General features: G+C 43.6%; 1 protein-coding gene across 2 annotated transcripts in view; it reads right to left on the bottom strand.

Moving 5' to 3' along the window:
- Nucleotides 1-3,072: 3,072 nt before the first annotated feature.
- The window catches only part of PDLIM4 (PDZ and LIM domain 4), a 91,696-nt gene continuing 77,778 nt past the window's right edge, over nt 3,073-16,990 (bottom strand). For both annotated transcript variants that reach the window (XM_089530686.1, XM_089530695.1), the window contains exons 5-7: nt 15,582-15,739; nt 5,302-5,422; nt 3,073-4,366 (exon numbers count right to left, since the gene is read on the bottom strand). In XM_089530686.1, coding sequence (XP_089386812.1) covers nt 4,162-4,366; nt 5,302-5,422; nt 15,582-15,739 — 484 coding nt within the window. In that variant the 3' untranslated portion in view covers nt 3,073-4,161. The remainder of the gene's footprint in view (nt 4,367-5,301; nt 5,423-15,581; nt 15,740-16,990) is intronic.

Below are 16,990 nucleotides of genomic sequence, written 5' to 3'. Positions count from 1 at the left end.
TCTCTTCCAGCAGGCCTTCCCAAATTGACCTCCTCGGAATGTTCACTCTCCAGTTACATAGCTGTTCCCATCAGACTGTGATTGTGCTTGATTTTATTGACTACTTTTTTGCTAGCATTTTTATTGGGAATTGTTGTTTTTAACGCGATTTTAAGGTGGGAGGGAGATAGGGAATTGGATTTTTATAATAATAATAATAATAATAATAATAATAATAATAATAATAATATAATAAATTATATTATTATTATAAAATCCAATCCCCTATATGTTTTGCTATGTTTTTTATTTGTGGCTTGTTGTGTTCTATTTTTATTGTTCTTATGTTTGTTGTTACCCACCTCAATCCAATACAGGGAGAGGCGGGATACAAATAAATAATAATAATAATAATAATAATAATAATAATTACTACAAAGTCTGAAACAGATCACTAACAAATACCTGCAAAAATACTTTTATATGATTTATAATACCCAAATCTCAGGGGGAATGAAAGCACTTATGAATTTCCAAGATGTGCCACATGTTTTAATATTATTGTAACCTATCTCAGTTAGATAGCAGACACCTGCAGGGTGAAAAATGGCTTTAGAAATGAAGCTGAATAGGAGATAAAAAGCACTGTAAAGTGATCTAGGGCTGAACATGTCCAAAATGTAGGTTTCACAGCATTGTAAAAGAAAAGCTGGTTACATAAGGCTTATGGTGCATTCTCAAACCCACACATAACTAGATTCATGTTTACAAGCTTATTTTTAGTTGGGTTTCATCTCTGCTATTAAGCACATCAGTGACAATTATTAGTCCTCACGCATGCATATTGGACTTTTTTTTGCTCTTATACTTGGCTGTAACTATCTGAGAAATGAAGAAATAAATGTGATGAAAATGGGATATGTAATTGGCTTTGTAGTTTTTAAAAAGATAATAAACATATGTAAGAACAAAAATAATGAACAGGCTCCAAGCAAATATGGTGAAACATATGGTTGTGCCTCATGTTGCATGGAGTCATGCTGTGAATTCCTGAAGAAAGAATTTTTTCAAGAGGGAGGGAGAAAATCAAGCTCTGATGAAAGAGAGACAAACTTTTGATTGAATCTTGTATTTGATTAAAAACAATATTTGGCATTTCTTTATTGCCTTCCAAAAGATTATTGCAAGGCATGTGAGTGAAATGGCCTCCCACCAACTTCAGTAAAGTCACATTGTTTCTATAATACTGGCAGTAAATGAGAGAGAGAGAGGTTGCTAGGGGTTTGCCCAAAAGACCACAGGCAAACAGTCTGCAGACGGTAAGAATATAATCCACTGGCAAAGTCCTAGTTATACTGTTTAATGAGAGCTTTGATATTAAATTGTTTTACACAAAAACTTCTAGCTCTCACTGTTCTTCTTTCTTTTAGAGAAGTGTTATATCCAGAAAGATCTAGGTACTTTTGAAGAACAAGGAAAGTTGTAACAAATCATTAAAGCAAGCTGGTAAATCTAGAAGTTACTTTTGAAGAGAAATTGCATTATGGATCTATTTTTGAAGAAACATATTTCAGTAGCAGGCAGCAAATAAATAGCAATAATATTTTATACTGTGTTACTGACAAACCATAATCATCATAGACATTTGTGGGTTTGTAGTGACAGAGGCAAAGCACCTCTGAATATTCTTTGCCTAAGAAAACCGTATGAATTCATGGGGTCACCAGATGTTGATACACGATTTGAAGGTACATGCACACACACATACTGACATGGCTCCATGAGCAAAGTATCCTAACAGACCTACATTTTTATTTGGGAGCAAAACCTCTACTTTCAAGGCTATTGTCACACTGCAGAAATAAAGCAGTTTGACACTTCTTTAACTCCATTGGCTTCATCCTATGCAATCCAGAGATTTGTAATTTGCTGAAGTCTTCAGCCTGGTCTGTCAGAGAGCTCTGGTGCCTTATCAAACTACAAATTCCAGGATTCCACAGGATGGAGTAATGACAAAGCAGTGTTTTATTTATGCAGTGTGGGTAATACCCACATTTGTGGTGACAAGAATTTCAAACTAGGATGTGAATACAGGCCATTCTTAATTATGAATACAGCAGGCCTTTTACTGTTACATCTGTAGTATGATGAATGGGGAACCATACCCTTCACTCCCACCATAGTGTAATGTAGGAGTCCAGGTAAAATGTCTTTTTTTTATTTGCTAGCGTGGTCTGGAAAAAGCACCTGCTGTCTCATAAAATTATTCTAAAGAGAGAAGAAATCCTGGGTCGGTGTTATGCATTGCAATTATGGATTTATAACCTAGAGTTATGAATCTATAACTGCCCCAGAGATAGTAAGACTACATAGTCCAACTGTAAGACAATGTAAATGCCACCCCCTCAATGTAACAGCCAGCAGCTGCATCAGGTGAAGGAGGACTGTTCAGAGCACAAGGAGGATGGCATTTCTGGCCCTCTACCACCAGTGAGCAAGACTCCAGCAATCACAAGCAGGACCCTTGTTGCAGCTCCTCACCACAACCCTGCTCACTGGTGGGAGCAAGCTGAAAAAGACTACATTCTCCCTAACAAACTTCAGGACAATTTCACTTGGGTCACTGTCACATAAGACATTTCAAGACAAACATCTGGTGGCACAACATTTGTTATTCATTTGTCACATTTTTATTTCCCACTGCCTTCCATGTTGGATACTTAGTTTCATATGCACAATTAAGTAACATCTCTTCACTCAACTCTCCAAGCCCACCTTAACAGCCAGCAGCTGGAACAGGCAAAGGAGATCTGTTCAGTTGCTGATTGTGACACAAGGACCATGACATTTTCATCCTAGGCTACATGTAGTTATTCTGTACACGATTGGATACACTAAATCAGTTTTAATGTACTAGAAGGTGTTTTATGGAATGTATTTATGGCTGGAGTCTAAAACCTTTTTATTCAAAGGAAAAGTGTAGGCACTTACATGATTATGTATCAAAGCAAGAGATGCCATGATATCTCAGAGAAAAGAGAGAGAAATCCAAATGTTAGCATTCTGTGATATATCTGATTTTGTGTGTGTGTGTTTTTACATGTACATTCAGAGAACATCAGTGGTTTACATATTTACAGTATACCAGGGATGGGAATTGCTCAGCCCTCCAAATGTTCTTGGACTGCAGTTCTCAGCAACCCTAGGCAGCATAGCCAGTAGTGAAGAATGCTGGGAGTTGCAATTCAACAACATTTGAAGGGCTGTACAATTATCACCCATACATGAGCATGCCAAGCTTATGTTTTTGTGCAACATTTGAGTTTACATCTCTTGATATTTGCACTGCATGACAGAAAAGACCAGGGATATGCAATATATTCTGTTATGATCTTCCAGTTACTCATTACTATCAACTGGGGGTGGGGGGCATTCATAGGATGTCCAATAATACCTTACTATCTACTGCTTCATAAAATGATGATGATGATGATTTGGTGAAGGATATAGTGGTTTATGGAAATTACAAGTAGGATTTTTCTTAATGTACTATACAAAAATGTAATAAAAAGTCAGGAACTGTAAAAATAGCACATTCAAAAGATTTTATCATCATAGGAGCCACTTCCCCAAGTTTAACTAGCTAGCTACATCAGCTATAAATTTAAAATATCACTAAACATGATCCCGATGTTCTGGAGGCCACAGAGCAATATTTATGGGGGCACTATATTACTAAGAAAAGTGGGAAAATGCAATGCCTTAAAATGTCAATTTCATTTCTTAAAGTGCTTTGTTTCCTGTGAACCTTTCAACAGTCTTTTTTTATAACTTGAAATAGGAAAAAAAGAATACTGGCTGTATACAAAACAAAGTTTTAAAAACCATATTTACAGAGGTTTTGGACTGGGATGCAAAAGAAAGTATCTGCGTTTAAAAACCCCTAACAAAAATACAGCAAACCAAAAGCAAAGTGTCAAAAGGAAGGGGGGAAAAATCCCTTTCAGAGGCTTTCAGCACTAACCCCTTGTGATTCCAAGTGTAAACCATTTTATCTCTGAAAAGGCATTTTACTGAGGCCTGAGTAATCAGAGTTGATTACAGCCATACTTTTAAAACAGAGACTCTGCCTGTGGGTGGGTGCGCCACCTTTTGACCTCTCTGGGAAATTCGAGAATCTATTTAGACAAGTTCAACTTTAGCATTGGGATAAACAGCTACCACATCATATCCTTCTGGTGGCTTAACCCTTTCCTTGGCATGTGTTTCACAATACAGCTGTTCTTCAATGAAGAAGTAGCCCCTTTGCTTCAGGTTCAGGCCGCAGTCATCACACATGAAACATTCTGGATGGTAGAGCTTGTCACGGGCCTTCACTATTGTGCCACTATCAGAGCGCAGGAAAGAAAATGAGATTAGGAATGTAAACAATGAAAACATATATTGCAGGTTATATGATTGGCTTGCCTTGTGTGAGTTCATGGCAAGGTCTGCTGAACCCACTCCCTACCACTTTCCCTATTCACCTGTCTCATCTAGGCTGACTTAGGGGGGATACAGACTGGTGGCTCCATGCTGCCCATCTGTACCCCTTGTCGGCACTGCACCAACCGCATCATGCGGTACCACCATGCTCCCTTAAAAGAAGCCGCCTAGAGCACCTTCTTTTTAGGAATGCCATAATGCTGCGCGCGTGCACCCTGATGCCGCTGCTTCCAGCAAGTGCCATTTGAGTGCATGGACACCCATGCGTCATCGTCACATGCCCCGTGTGGGCGGGGCTGAAACAAGATGGCGCACAGGCGCTGCTATTAGACTTGGGCGCGTATGGATGCGGAGCCTTTAAATCGGCCCTAGCATGGTGCTTTTGCCTGTCTGTATTGGGGTTTAAAGGGGTCTGGAATTCAACACAGTTTGGAAAATCAACTAAAACTTCTCCGTCTTGCAGTCACACCTCCATTACACAGCCCTCATTTCTGGTGCAAGGAACTGTGTAAAAAGTGGGGCTCTGCTGTACATCAGCTCAATGCAGGCAATTCCTGTAGTATTCTGAATTTCTTGTAATAAACATCTGAAGTAGCATGTCATTCAGATAACAGCAAGATTCTTTCTTATATGGAGGCTGACAAAAAAGTATATTAACATTTAAAGTTTGTGAAACATGCAGCACAAACACTTTCCCACCACTGTATTTCTACCCTGTGCACAATACTGCCTTGTGTTATACACAGACTTTAAAGTAGAGTATAATGTGTTCATTATGTAGCTTTACCAATGAGTATATTAAACATTAAGGCTTTGGGGAAAGCTTCAGGTACTTACACAATTCCATTGCCACATCTGGTGCACTCAGGAAGCATCTGTAAGCCAGACATAGCTCCACCCAGTTTAGAAACTGGAGATTTAACATGTCTTGGACTTGCCAGTCTGTCATGTTTTTCACCTGCCAAGAATTTAAGACAATATTTTAGAGTTATCTGTGTCAGGCATGTGGAATGTTTCTAATGTGCATACTTCTTATCTGATGAAATAGCTAAATTCTTAAATTCTACAGCTAAAGGTAGATAGTTCTGTCATATGAATTTCCCCCTCCTATGCCATTGGAATGGTGAGAAACTTTTAAAGCTGTACTCAGGTAGTATATTCACATGGAAGTAATTCCCCTAGATAAATCACATTTAGGATAATGCTGTAATTCTGATGTTAGAAACATTAAGCAAGTTCCACATGATCACTGGATTTAGAAAGCCAGCAGGGGTTTGGCGGCTATCTTATTTATTGTACGGAACTTTAGCGATAGATGCATAGTCAGACCCTTAGTCTTATGGAACAAATTGATTATCTTAAGGACAAATTTCTTGACCTGAAGAAACCGAGAAAGGTGGATGAGACCTTCAGTGATGTAACAGTGATCACCAAATCCTAGGTTGATTGCTCCATTCCAGAGAATAAGGGTCTTGGAAAAAGGCCATGATTCTAAGAAGGATATCTTCCTATTCTGAGGATAAGTTTTAGGGGAGGCAGTGAAGGGCTTGGGATAGATTCGATCATTAGAGATATAGACATCTGGGTTTGCAGAAGTCATTGAGTCCTCATGGTAAATAGTCTGCCTAAGATGAAAGTGGCAAACATATCACACATCTTCTAGATAGCTTGGGAAACAGGATGGTAGCGGCATCAGTGGTCCTATATGTAAGGCCAGCTGGGCTGCTAAAGCTGAGGGGTCCTTATCCACAGCTAAGACAATAGTACAGATTTTTAAAAATATATATATATATCAAGATAGGTGCGGGGGGGCAGGGAAGGGATGAGATACACATGAACCAGAATGGGGCCAGATTGTTGACACTTAACATTAAAGTGATGGCTGAGAAAAAGGTAGCTGAACCCTAAGGGAAAGTAACAGCAGATGAGAATGATGTCATTTGGGTTGAATCATCCATAGCATATGAAAGATGGAAATATTTCCAATTACTCAAATGGGGACAGAGTAGAAATATGCAGGGAGCATACAGTATAGCAGGAGCTGGAATCATGCAGTCCTCCAGATGTTATTGGACTTTAAATCCCAGCAACCCTAGCCAGCAATGCCAATGGTGAATAATGTGGGCAGTTGCAGCACATCTGGAGGGCTTCATGATTCCCACCTATACAATAAAATGGGATTAAGAGCTAAAACAAAAAATGTAATGCACTAGAAATACTTAGAGAAAGACATCAAGTCAGTGCCGTTACTGTGGTTGGTGTCATCCGGTGCGGGGGGGGGGGGATGGCTTCTTCCTTTCAACTACCTGGAGTAGTTGCTCAAGAGAATAGCCATGCCACACCCTAAATGGAAGGCAACATCCTCCAGCAGTGGCTGCTACTGGGGGGTGATGCTGCAGCCTCCACCCCTTTCTCACGTATAAGTGGGAGACCCTTTTTCACTTGCCCAGCACCTATGCTAATTGTTCCAGTACTACTAGGTGTTCTGCCTCACCACGTGTACCCCTTCTGGGGTATATGCCTGGTGCAATTTGTATCCCCTGCACACACTCTGCACCATACACAGTCAATTACTGTGCTAGAAGCCTCCATGATGAAATAAGAGAAATGGACTCCTTGGCTTTAAGGAAGTTGAGTAAAACTGGACTGTGATTCAAGGAAGAAATTATTGTAGTAGTGACTGAAATGTTGTAGCAATGGGCCACTACAACTAACAACGAGTGGCGAAATCTGCATTCCAGTTATTATAAGGAGGGTAAATCCTAGAAATTCTAAACAAATGTAAGCAATGGGTTGACAAAGCTTGCTGCTGACTAAAGTATTGGGGGTGATTAGAACAAAAAAGGATTGTGAAGTCCTAGAATAATAGAATCATAGAGTTGGAAGAGACTGCAAGGGCCATCCAGTCCAAACCCCTGCCATGCAGGAACTCTCAGTCAAAGCATCCCCGACAGATGTCCATCCAGCCTCTGTTTAAAGACTTACAAGGAAGGAGACTCCACTACACTCCGAGGGAGTTTGTTCCACTGCCGAACAGCCCTTACTGTCAGGAAGTGCCTCAAAATGATCTCTCCAAACTATGGGAATGGCCATTAAAATGGCATATGTGGTTCGGCATAACTATAAAGCCATGCACACTAGTCTAAAAATCCAAGCTTTACAAACACACTGTAGAAAACTGAGTTGGTGATAAATGCCTAAAAAAGGGATCTTGGGATTTTGGGAGATAATTTGATAAAAATGTCAAGCCAATGTGTGGCTGAAGGAGGAAGGCAGGAAGGAAGGAAGGAAGGAAGGAAGGAAGGAAGGAAGGAAGGAAGGAAGGAAGGTTCCATGTTGAGTATTGTTAGAGAACAAATTTTGAAAAAAAGTAAATTGCTAATATCATGCTGCTCTATAGTGTGACCATACTTATTACATTATGTCTAATCACTTCAACTTTTCCAGCTTTTGAGGAGCTTATTTAGCTTAGAAAAAAGGTAATGCGTAGGCATGATGCAAATGAATAAAATTATGCAAGATGTGAAAAAGCGGATAGGGAAGTTTTACTTTCAATATGAGAAAATAAGGTCATACAGTGAAGGTGAGCAGTTTGCCAGGGAGTGGGATTCAGGATAGATAAAAAGGGGCGCTTCCTTACAAAAAATGTATGCATGGTTAAATGCTGAAATTTGTTACCAGAAGATGGCTGTCAACTTGGACAACTTTAAAAACAGATTGTACAAAATAATGGAAGATAAGGCTATGAATGGCTATTAGTCATAATGACTATATACTATTTCCAGTATCAGAGGCTGTATGCATCTGTGTAGGCGATGAATGGTATCAGTCTCATATCCTGCTTGTATGGATTTCCCATGGGCAGCTGGTTGGCCACTGGCCTTTGGCCTGATCCAGCAAGGCTTTTCTTGTTTTCCTATGTTGTCTTCAACAATATTTACATAGAAAATGGTAACATGATTCTAAGAATAATAAAGCCTTCAGCCAGTGCTGGACCATATGGACTCTTAGGGGCTCGACAGACAGGCAGCTCCGCACTGCCCATCTTTGCCCCGAGTCAGTGTTGTAGCAGATGCATGCTGCAGCACCGACATGCTGTCAAAAAGAAGCTGCCTAGAGCGGCTTCTTTTTTACGGCGCTGCAAACAGGAAAGGGTGCCACCATGATGCCACTTCCTGCCAGTGATGTCTGGATATTGTGTGGTGCTTGTGTCATCATGGCAGCCCTTGTGTGGACAGGAGGCCGCCATGATGGTGCCGCCGTTCTGTATTAGGTATCGGGAGCGTGATGTTGCTGCACGCTCCCGAACTCTAATTTTGGCCTGAGGACGGCGCTTTCCACTCGTCTGTACCAGGCCTTATTTAAATAGATAAAATCAGCAATGGTTTTAAATATATAAAACCAGCAACAGGTATAGGAAATTCTAATGGGAGATATTCAAGGGGGGAAAAGGAAAGCTGGTAAGAAAGAGCTATATGTATGAAGCAAGAGAACAACAGAAGGTATTGCCTATCTTAGTAAGACTTTTTTATATTAACATCTCAGTGGAAAAAAGTTTAAAACTTTTTGTTGCATAAGAGAAGTAAAGTCTAGCAATAACACTACTAAATGCACTTTTACTACTTGAGAGATTTATTTGTTTTATTGTATGTCATGATTCAGGAAGATCTTTCACTCTCTAACGTAAGTAGGGCAGCATGTTCAAAGTTGGTTGTGTGTGAGGAAAAATGGAAATGGGGGAAAAGAGAAGCAATGAGATTATATACAAGGTATCAATGTATCCTATGTCCTGAGTTGTAAATGCAGGATGGCCATTCATAGTATAAACCATTCCAAACATTTCAAGTATGGAAAGATGGTGAAGGACTTGTTTTTGTAATATCCTTTCTTGGGTAACTGGTAAGGCGGATGATAATCTGCTTGCATTGACAGGGGAACTAAATTCAGGAACTCCTTCCCTAAATGATCTAGGCCCTGCCAACATAGCCCTCATCAACTATCTGATCAGCGGATGTTTGTGTAGATTGCACACTACTCTGCATGCCTCTGGACTAGCCCTCAAAGACCACAAAACAAATAGTAAGGTACCCCCCCCCCCCAATTTATCAGGGAAGTTTTAACAAAAGTCCTCCTGTTACATACATTCTTTTCACTTCATTTATTAATTATTTCTCAATAAGTGAGTTATGGCGAAGTGTATCAGGAAATTCAAATCAATGACATAGATGTCAACACTGAAAGCAGTTTACAATATTTAGGGCAAATATTCTCTTATTAAAAGCACACACAAGAGTTTTCAAGTCTAGCTGGAGACAACAGCATTTATGGATGTTTTTTCTGGTCTTTTTTGCATGCCTCACATCCTAAATTTATGTTCCTCAGCTAGGCAGCTATATAACTTTGTAAAAAAGACTAAACAATCCCAAACATTCTTTTCTTTGCTTTGCGGTTTGTAGGGTCATCTTTCACAGCTGAGGGGCACCAACCAAGGTAACTTATGTTTCCTTACAATTCCAGACAGTTTCCCTGCAGGGAAACCATACTTAGAGACACAGTGTGCTTCTAAATGAAAACACTAGAAGATTTGGAGACAGCAAAATATCCTTTAGACCTCTGTGCAATTTCAGCTCAAAACAGTTTTACGCATCATGTGTTGGTGCTTCATTGATGGCTTTCTGTTCAAATGGTTAGTGAAACAGAAACAGAAATTCAATTCATAAAATAAATTAAATTAAATTGGACCACTTAGGCAACAGAAGAGCTAGGTCTAAATAAGCAGAATTATTTGTTAACATTCATGTTTTTATTCCTCTACATTTTCCCTTCTCTATTAAACTACACATAACATTAAGTTGCTTGCAACTGTATCGCAAGGTAAAAATAAAAAGGAGGTATGAGTGAAGGCAGTGACATGGCTTCTAGCATGTTGGAGGCTGAGATACTTTGCCCCTGTCATGTTACTCAAACAAAATCTAACCCTTAAGTCCTGTCAACTGCTTTGCTCCTTTACTTTAAACCAGGGGTAGGCAACCTTTTTGAGCCGGGGGCCGGGTTGCTGTCCCTCAGACAACTGGGGGGCCGAAGCGGGGGGGGGGAGAGCTTCCACCCTCCGGGGGCGGGGCCGCGTACCAGGGGTGGAGCTTCCACCCTCTGGAGGTGGGGCCACATGCTGGGGGCGGAGCTTCCACCCTCTGGGGCGGGGCATTCTCTGCTCCCTTTCCCGACCTCCAGCTGTCTGAGAGACAACTAGAAGTGGGGGGGATTGGGAGAGGGGGTGACAGGCGCGCGCCTGCTCCTCCTGCCCTTCCTTGGCCCCCAGCTGCCTCCCAGAGAACCAGTAGGGGCCCATGAGGGGCAGGAACAACAGGTGCACGCCCTCTGCTCCTGTCCTCAGGGCTTTGCCAGGCCTGAGGTGTCCTCCGAAGGACACCTCAGGGCTGCCAAAGCCCCGCGGGGAGGAGGAGGCCTGTGCCTGCCCTCTCCTCCTTGGCCTCTTCCTTCGGCCGAATGGGCTCCAAGGGGCCCTTTCGGCCGAAGGGGAAGGCCGAAACCACTCTCACTGTTAAAGCAGTTTTAGCATTGAAAGCACTAAAAATACACAGAAATGCACTTTGGAAAGTCACACTGTCTCACCTTCAGAAAGACTGCATGTCCCACAAACTGACATACCATCATCACTACCACTCTCATTGATGTTTATCACACTATACTCTTATAGTGCTACTATTCCACTTTGACTGCTCTAGCTGCCTCCTGTTGCATTCTGGTATTGGCAGTTTTAAGGACGGGTATTTAGAATTCTCAGGCAGAGAAGTTCTCTGCGTGAGAATTCTAAATACCCCTCCTTAAAACTGCAAATCTCACAATGCAACAGGAGGCAGCTAGAGCAGTCAAAGTGGAATAGTAGCACTATAAGAGTATAGTGTGATAAACATCATTGTAAAAGCACACCTTTCAGCATTGAAAGCACTGAAAATACACAGAAATGCACTTTGGAAAGTCACACTGTCTCACCTTCAGAAAGACTGCATGTCCCACAAACTGATATATCATCATCACTACCACTCTCATTGTAAAAGCACACCTTTCAGCATTGAAAGCACTGAAAATACACAGAAATGCACTTTGGAAAGTCACACTGTCTCACCTTCAGAAAGACTGCATGTCTTCTTCCTACTCCTCCTCCTGCTCCTTCCTTCCTCCTCTTCTTCCTCCTCCCTCCCTCCCTCCCTCCTCCTCCTGCTCCTTTCTTCTTCCTTCTTCTTCCTCCTTCCTCCTTCCTCCTCCTGCTCCTTCCTTCCTTCCTCCCTGCTCCTCCTCCTCCTCCTGCGGACCCTCTCCAGGCACGCGGTTGTGGAGCAACCGTGGGCTTGGGGAGAAGGATGAGGGGGACCCACGCCTCCCTCTCCCCAGGCCCCCGGCGCCACTGCCTCTCCCCGCGCTCTGGGAGGGCCAAGGCTTCCCCACAGGGCGGGGGGAAGGCCAGCGCCGGCTGCCCCAGCGCTTTCCCCGCCCCTCAGAGCGGGCCGAAGCCGGCCCTGAGGGGCGGGGAAAGGCCAGCGCCAGCTGCCCCAGCGCGTTCCCCGCCCCTCAGAGGGGGCCGAAGCCGGCCCTGAGGGGCGGGGAAAGGCCAGCGCCAGCTGCCCCAGCGCGTTCCCCGCCCCTCAGAGCGGGCAGAGGCCGGCCCTGAGGGGCGGGGAAAGGCCAGCGCCGGCTGCCCCAGCGTGTTCCCCACCCCTCAGGGTGTCATGCCCAGCCTGGAGGATGGCTTGGAGGACTCAGAGGATGAGCTAGAGCCCCTGGGACCTGAACCTGTAATGGAGGAGCCAGAGCCCCTGGGGCTTGAACCTGTAACGGAGGAGCCAGAGGCTGGCCCTAGTTCTGCTGGAGCAGAGTCTATGGCCCCTCCAGAGATTCAGCAGTCAAGTTTGCCTGGTGCCGAGGCTGTGGACACGGAGGAGGATCTGGGCAGTGTGCCTACCTTCAATGAGCGTCGAGCAGAAAGAGAGGGCCTTCGAAGATCTCGGAGGCTTTATCAGAAGCGTCTTCGTAATCAGACACAGCTGAAGGCCGGCTCCTTGCCTTCTTAAGCACCTAGAGCATGTGTGGTTCTTTGCCAGTGGATATCTGACTCTTTTAGAGGAAAGACTCTGTCTCTGGCTCCTTTGGCTTCTTGTCTTGACTACCCGGAAACCTTGACCTTGGACTGCTTTATCGACCTGCCTATCTGTTGCCCTGAACCTCGGACCGTCTGACAATTCTCTTGGTAATCCCTTTTGGTAGAGCTACTGTGAATCTCCAGGACTGTGTAGCTTACACTGACTTTGCTGTGCTGGGAGGGGGTTTGTTTGTTTGGGAACTAGCTGCCTTATCAGCCCTTTGGCTGCTTTCCCGGACACAGGGAGGGCAGAGGCCGGCCCTGAGAGGCGGGGAAAGGCCAGCCCCAGCGTCCCCGGTGCTTTCCCCGCCCCTCAGAGAGGGCCGAAGCCGGCCCTGAGGGGCGGGGAAAGGCCAGCGCCGGCTGCCCCAGCGCGTTCCCCGCCCCTCAGAGTGGGCCGAAGCTGGCCCTGAGGGGCAAGGAAAGGCCAGCGCCGGCTGCCCCAGCGCTTTCCCCACCCCTCAGAGCGGGCAGAGGCTGGCCCTGAGAGGCGGGGAAAGGCCAGGCCCGGCGTCTCCGGCGCTTTCCCCGTCCCTCAGAGCGGGCCGAAGCCGGCCCTGAGGGGCGAAGAAAGGCCAGCGCCGGCTGCCCCAGCGCTTTCCCCGCCCCTCAGAGCGGGCAGAGGCCGGCCCTGAGGGGTGGGGAAAAGCCAGTTCCGGCTGCCCCAGCGCTTTCCCCGCCCCTCAGGGAGGGCCGAAGCCGGCCCTGAGGGGCGGGGAACGGGCGCGCTGGCAGCGGCAATCGGCGGCAGGGCCAGCCTGGGGCCACTCCTACGGTGCCCGCGGGCCAGATGCAGCCCGCGGGCCGTAGGTTGCCGACCCCTGCTTTAAACCATACCTTGGCAGAGGTACCTTTCCTCTGCCTTTCACCACTTTCTTCCATAGACACAACACTTTTGCTAAGGATGGGTCAGTTATTGAATATTAAGATGTCTCTCTGGCCTTCTCCAGTCAAATTGGTCTCATCACAATCCCACCTCTTGGCACTAAAAATTGCATGTTTTTACCCCTATCTGGTCATTCTGTGCTCCTGCCTGCCAACCTGCCTTTTTACATTAAACCCTACTTTGGTTTTATTACAGAAGGCCCTGGCACGGCTCCTCATTTGGACAGATGTATGTGTTCTTTGTGGGTTCAAGTTTGTGCATGTATGACAGAGATTTCTACAGTTCCTCCCAATTAATAGCTTAGGCAGATGTTTTAAAAAGTAATAACAAAACAGATTATTGAATAAAAGGTGTCTTTATCATTTAAGCACAAATACAGTGGATCCTTGTTATACGCTGGGGTTTGGTTCCAAGATCCCCCGTGTATAACAAAATCCGTGTATGCTCAAGTCCCATTAAATATAATGACATAGCAAAATGGTGTCCCTAATAACAAATGGAACATCAAGGTAAATGTATACTTTTTTGGAACATTTTCAAACTGTGTATGCTTGAATCCGTGTATAAAAAATCCGTGTATAAGAAGGGCCGACTGTACTGGCTCATGTTCTTTTCAGTGCTACAGTTCCTATCTACTTTAATCTTTCCTCAACTCTCACTGACTTCCCTCCTTCTCTCAGACAGTCTGCTCTTACAACAACCTCTCACCAAAGCCAAACCAAACCAAACTCCCAAATGTCAGTCAATTGTCAAGCCTCTCCTTTTATTTTTCCCTTCCAGCCCCTGGTTTTCAACCATCTCAGGTCTGGTCAGGCCTTCTCCTCACTGTCCATTGCACAAACTAACACCGCTGGGTGGCTACAAAGGGATAAATTGATTTGACATTCCACTGTCACAGTCATCATGGGGGTGGCCAAAGAAGCATTAGAACTGTTAGAATTATACAGCAAAGAGCAGCCACCAGGACCATGGGAGAGGTGTCAGCAACTCACACTGACCATACCTCCCCTCTCATCTCCACTTTTCAGCGGGTCACTTTATGCTGAAATTTGTCATTGAGGTTAAACAGGGGGAAAGGTAATGAAATGACATTTTATTTATTTATTTATTTAAAAGGAACCAGTTAATTTTTCTGGCAACAGCAGCAGCACAGCTCCACTCTGGGCCATCAAGCTGCCATTCTTATAACCTATGTGGAGTGTCATTCAAGTACATTTTAAGAAACAAACACACTGTTCCTGTTCTGATCTGCCCATCCTTATGAGATTTGGTAACAAGCCGATAGTGGTCCAGTACCAAGGAAGAAGTTGCTCTGACACAGCTTTGAGTAGCACCCTTCATAAATTGTACTCTTGCTTGCAGAATATGAATCCCTAAAGGACCAGCTCCTATGACTGGAAGGGAATGCTTCTCTGACTTTCTGAGGCCTATTATTCAGTCATGTTGTCTATCCTGTGAGCCAGTAGGAGTGGAGCAGAAAGCATTTCAGTCTTTGGTAAATGGGCTAAGAAAAAGACTTCTGTTGGAGTCCTGTCTGTGGGTTCCTGTCCACTAGCTTCAAATTCAGGATCATTAATCTGATCCAGTGCCTCAGCCAGTAGTACAGCAACATTGGACTGAACTATCTCACCCTTTTTTGATACTGAGTTTAAGGTCATCTCCGTGACATTTGTGACAAATACACATCGGTCAGTGGACCACATTTTACTTCTAATTTCCCTCTATCCTGGAAGAATACTGCACCTGGGTTATGTTGGGATTTAGAAAATGGTGGCTAGGCAGCAAACAGTGAAACTGCTCTGCTTGCCTTTCCAGGGCCAAAGGTTTAACAGACATGAAAAGATGCTTTTTCAATGAAACTTTTCAAGAAAAACTACATATTTACAGTCTGAGGGTCTAGACCGTGTTCTTGATCTATGGAGCACCCAAATGGTTTTGCTCTCAACCCAGTGGTGTATATTTCATTTATTGTTGAATGTTGAATGATATTTAACTGTGAAGTACTTTGAGTTTCAAAAAAGAGCAACAGGCTTTTTTGATAAACATTTTTAGTTGGAATATTGTACACCTTACCATTCTCTCCAGCTTCCAACATGCCCTGCAGATATCGGAAGGATCCTGACTGTTTAGGTTCTGGAAGTGGCCTTTCATAATCTTGCAGCATTTTGTACACATCAGAGTCCATGTCAATTCCATTTCTGTTTCTTGGTAGGGACCTTAAAGGGTCAGCACTGCACAGAGCAAAAGAAAGGTCAAGAAAATGCTGAGCACTAGAGAGGAACAAAGTCAAGATTTCATTAAAAAAGAAAATCCCCTGTGAAACATGAGTGTTTTTTTTTTTAAAAAAAAAATCCAGTAAAGTTGGCCCTCCATGTTTGCGGCTTTGATTTTTGTGGATTTGATTATTCACAGATTTGATTGATATGTTCTCTCTAGGAATCTCTGGGTCCTCCAGCAGGACTCTATAGCTAGCTTTCACCAAAAGTTGCACTGGAGGACCTAGAGAGAACACTTCTCTAGGCATTTATAGGTCCTCCAGCACAATTTTATGATCAACTTCTGGTGAACCTGATCACCAGAAAATCCTAGAAAGATGTTCTCCTGGGTATTACCCCCCCCCCTTCACTTTTACAGGTTCTTGTGTTCCTAACCCCAGTGAATGTGGAGGGCCCGCTGTACTTTTACCTTCACAAAACACCAGGTTTGATCATTGTAGCTCACCCATAAATGGACCCTATGTCTAAACTAAGATGGGAATTATGCATTTCTACAAATATGATTGGACTTCAACTCTTAGTTACTCTACCCAGCATAGCCAATGGTGAGGCATGCTGGGAGCTGTAGTAGATATTATCTAGAGGGCTATATGATTCCTAATGCTGGCCTATATTCAATTGTGAGACTGAAGTGAATACATTAAATCAATGTGGTTTACAATTCAGCAGTTGATTCAATGGATCTACTCTAGTTGGAAGTAGTGTAAAATACAGTTGGCTCTTCATATCCACGGATTCTACATCCATGGATTCAACCAACCACAGTTAAAAATCATTCACAACCAAAAAATCTCAGAAAACAAATATTGATTTTGCTGTTTAAGACAGTGGACCCTTGTTTTACACAGAGGATCCACAGGACCTAATGTCCCATTTATTTTAATGGAGGCGTGCACCTGCATGCTCACCATTAAAAGGGCTGGGGTTCACCGTTTGCGTGGCCTTGAGTATGTGTATGGCGCAGGCATGCTGTATAAGGAACACCATTTTACTATGTCATTATATATGATGAGGCTTAAGTATTCATGGGAGGTCCTGGAACCAAACCCCAGTGGATACTGAGGCCCTACTGTAAAAGATATAAATAGGGACTATTTATATCTAAAAACCCAAAACTGAAACCAATCCCACAACTCCATTTCACCATCCTATTTAGCTTCTGAATATGAAAATTGAGTGGTGATGGTTTCAAACTGAGTGTGAAAA

Source organism: Sceloporus occidentalis, unplaced genomic scaffold, assembly GCF_023333645.1.
Source record: "Sceloporus occidentalis isolate IW3139 unplaced genomic scaffold, rSceOcc1.0.p SCAF_1, whole genome shotgun sequence".
Classification (NCBI taxonomy): domain Eukaryota; kingdom Metazoa; phylum Chordata; class Lepidosauria; order Squamata; family Phrynosomatidae; genus Sceloporus; species Sceloporus occidentalis.
Note: the sequence above shows the minus strand (reverse complement) of the source record. Positions and strands in the feature narration are given on the sequence as shown.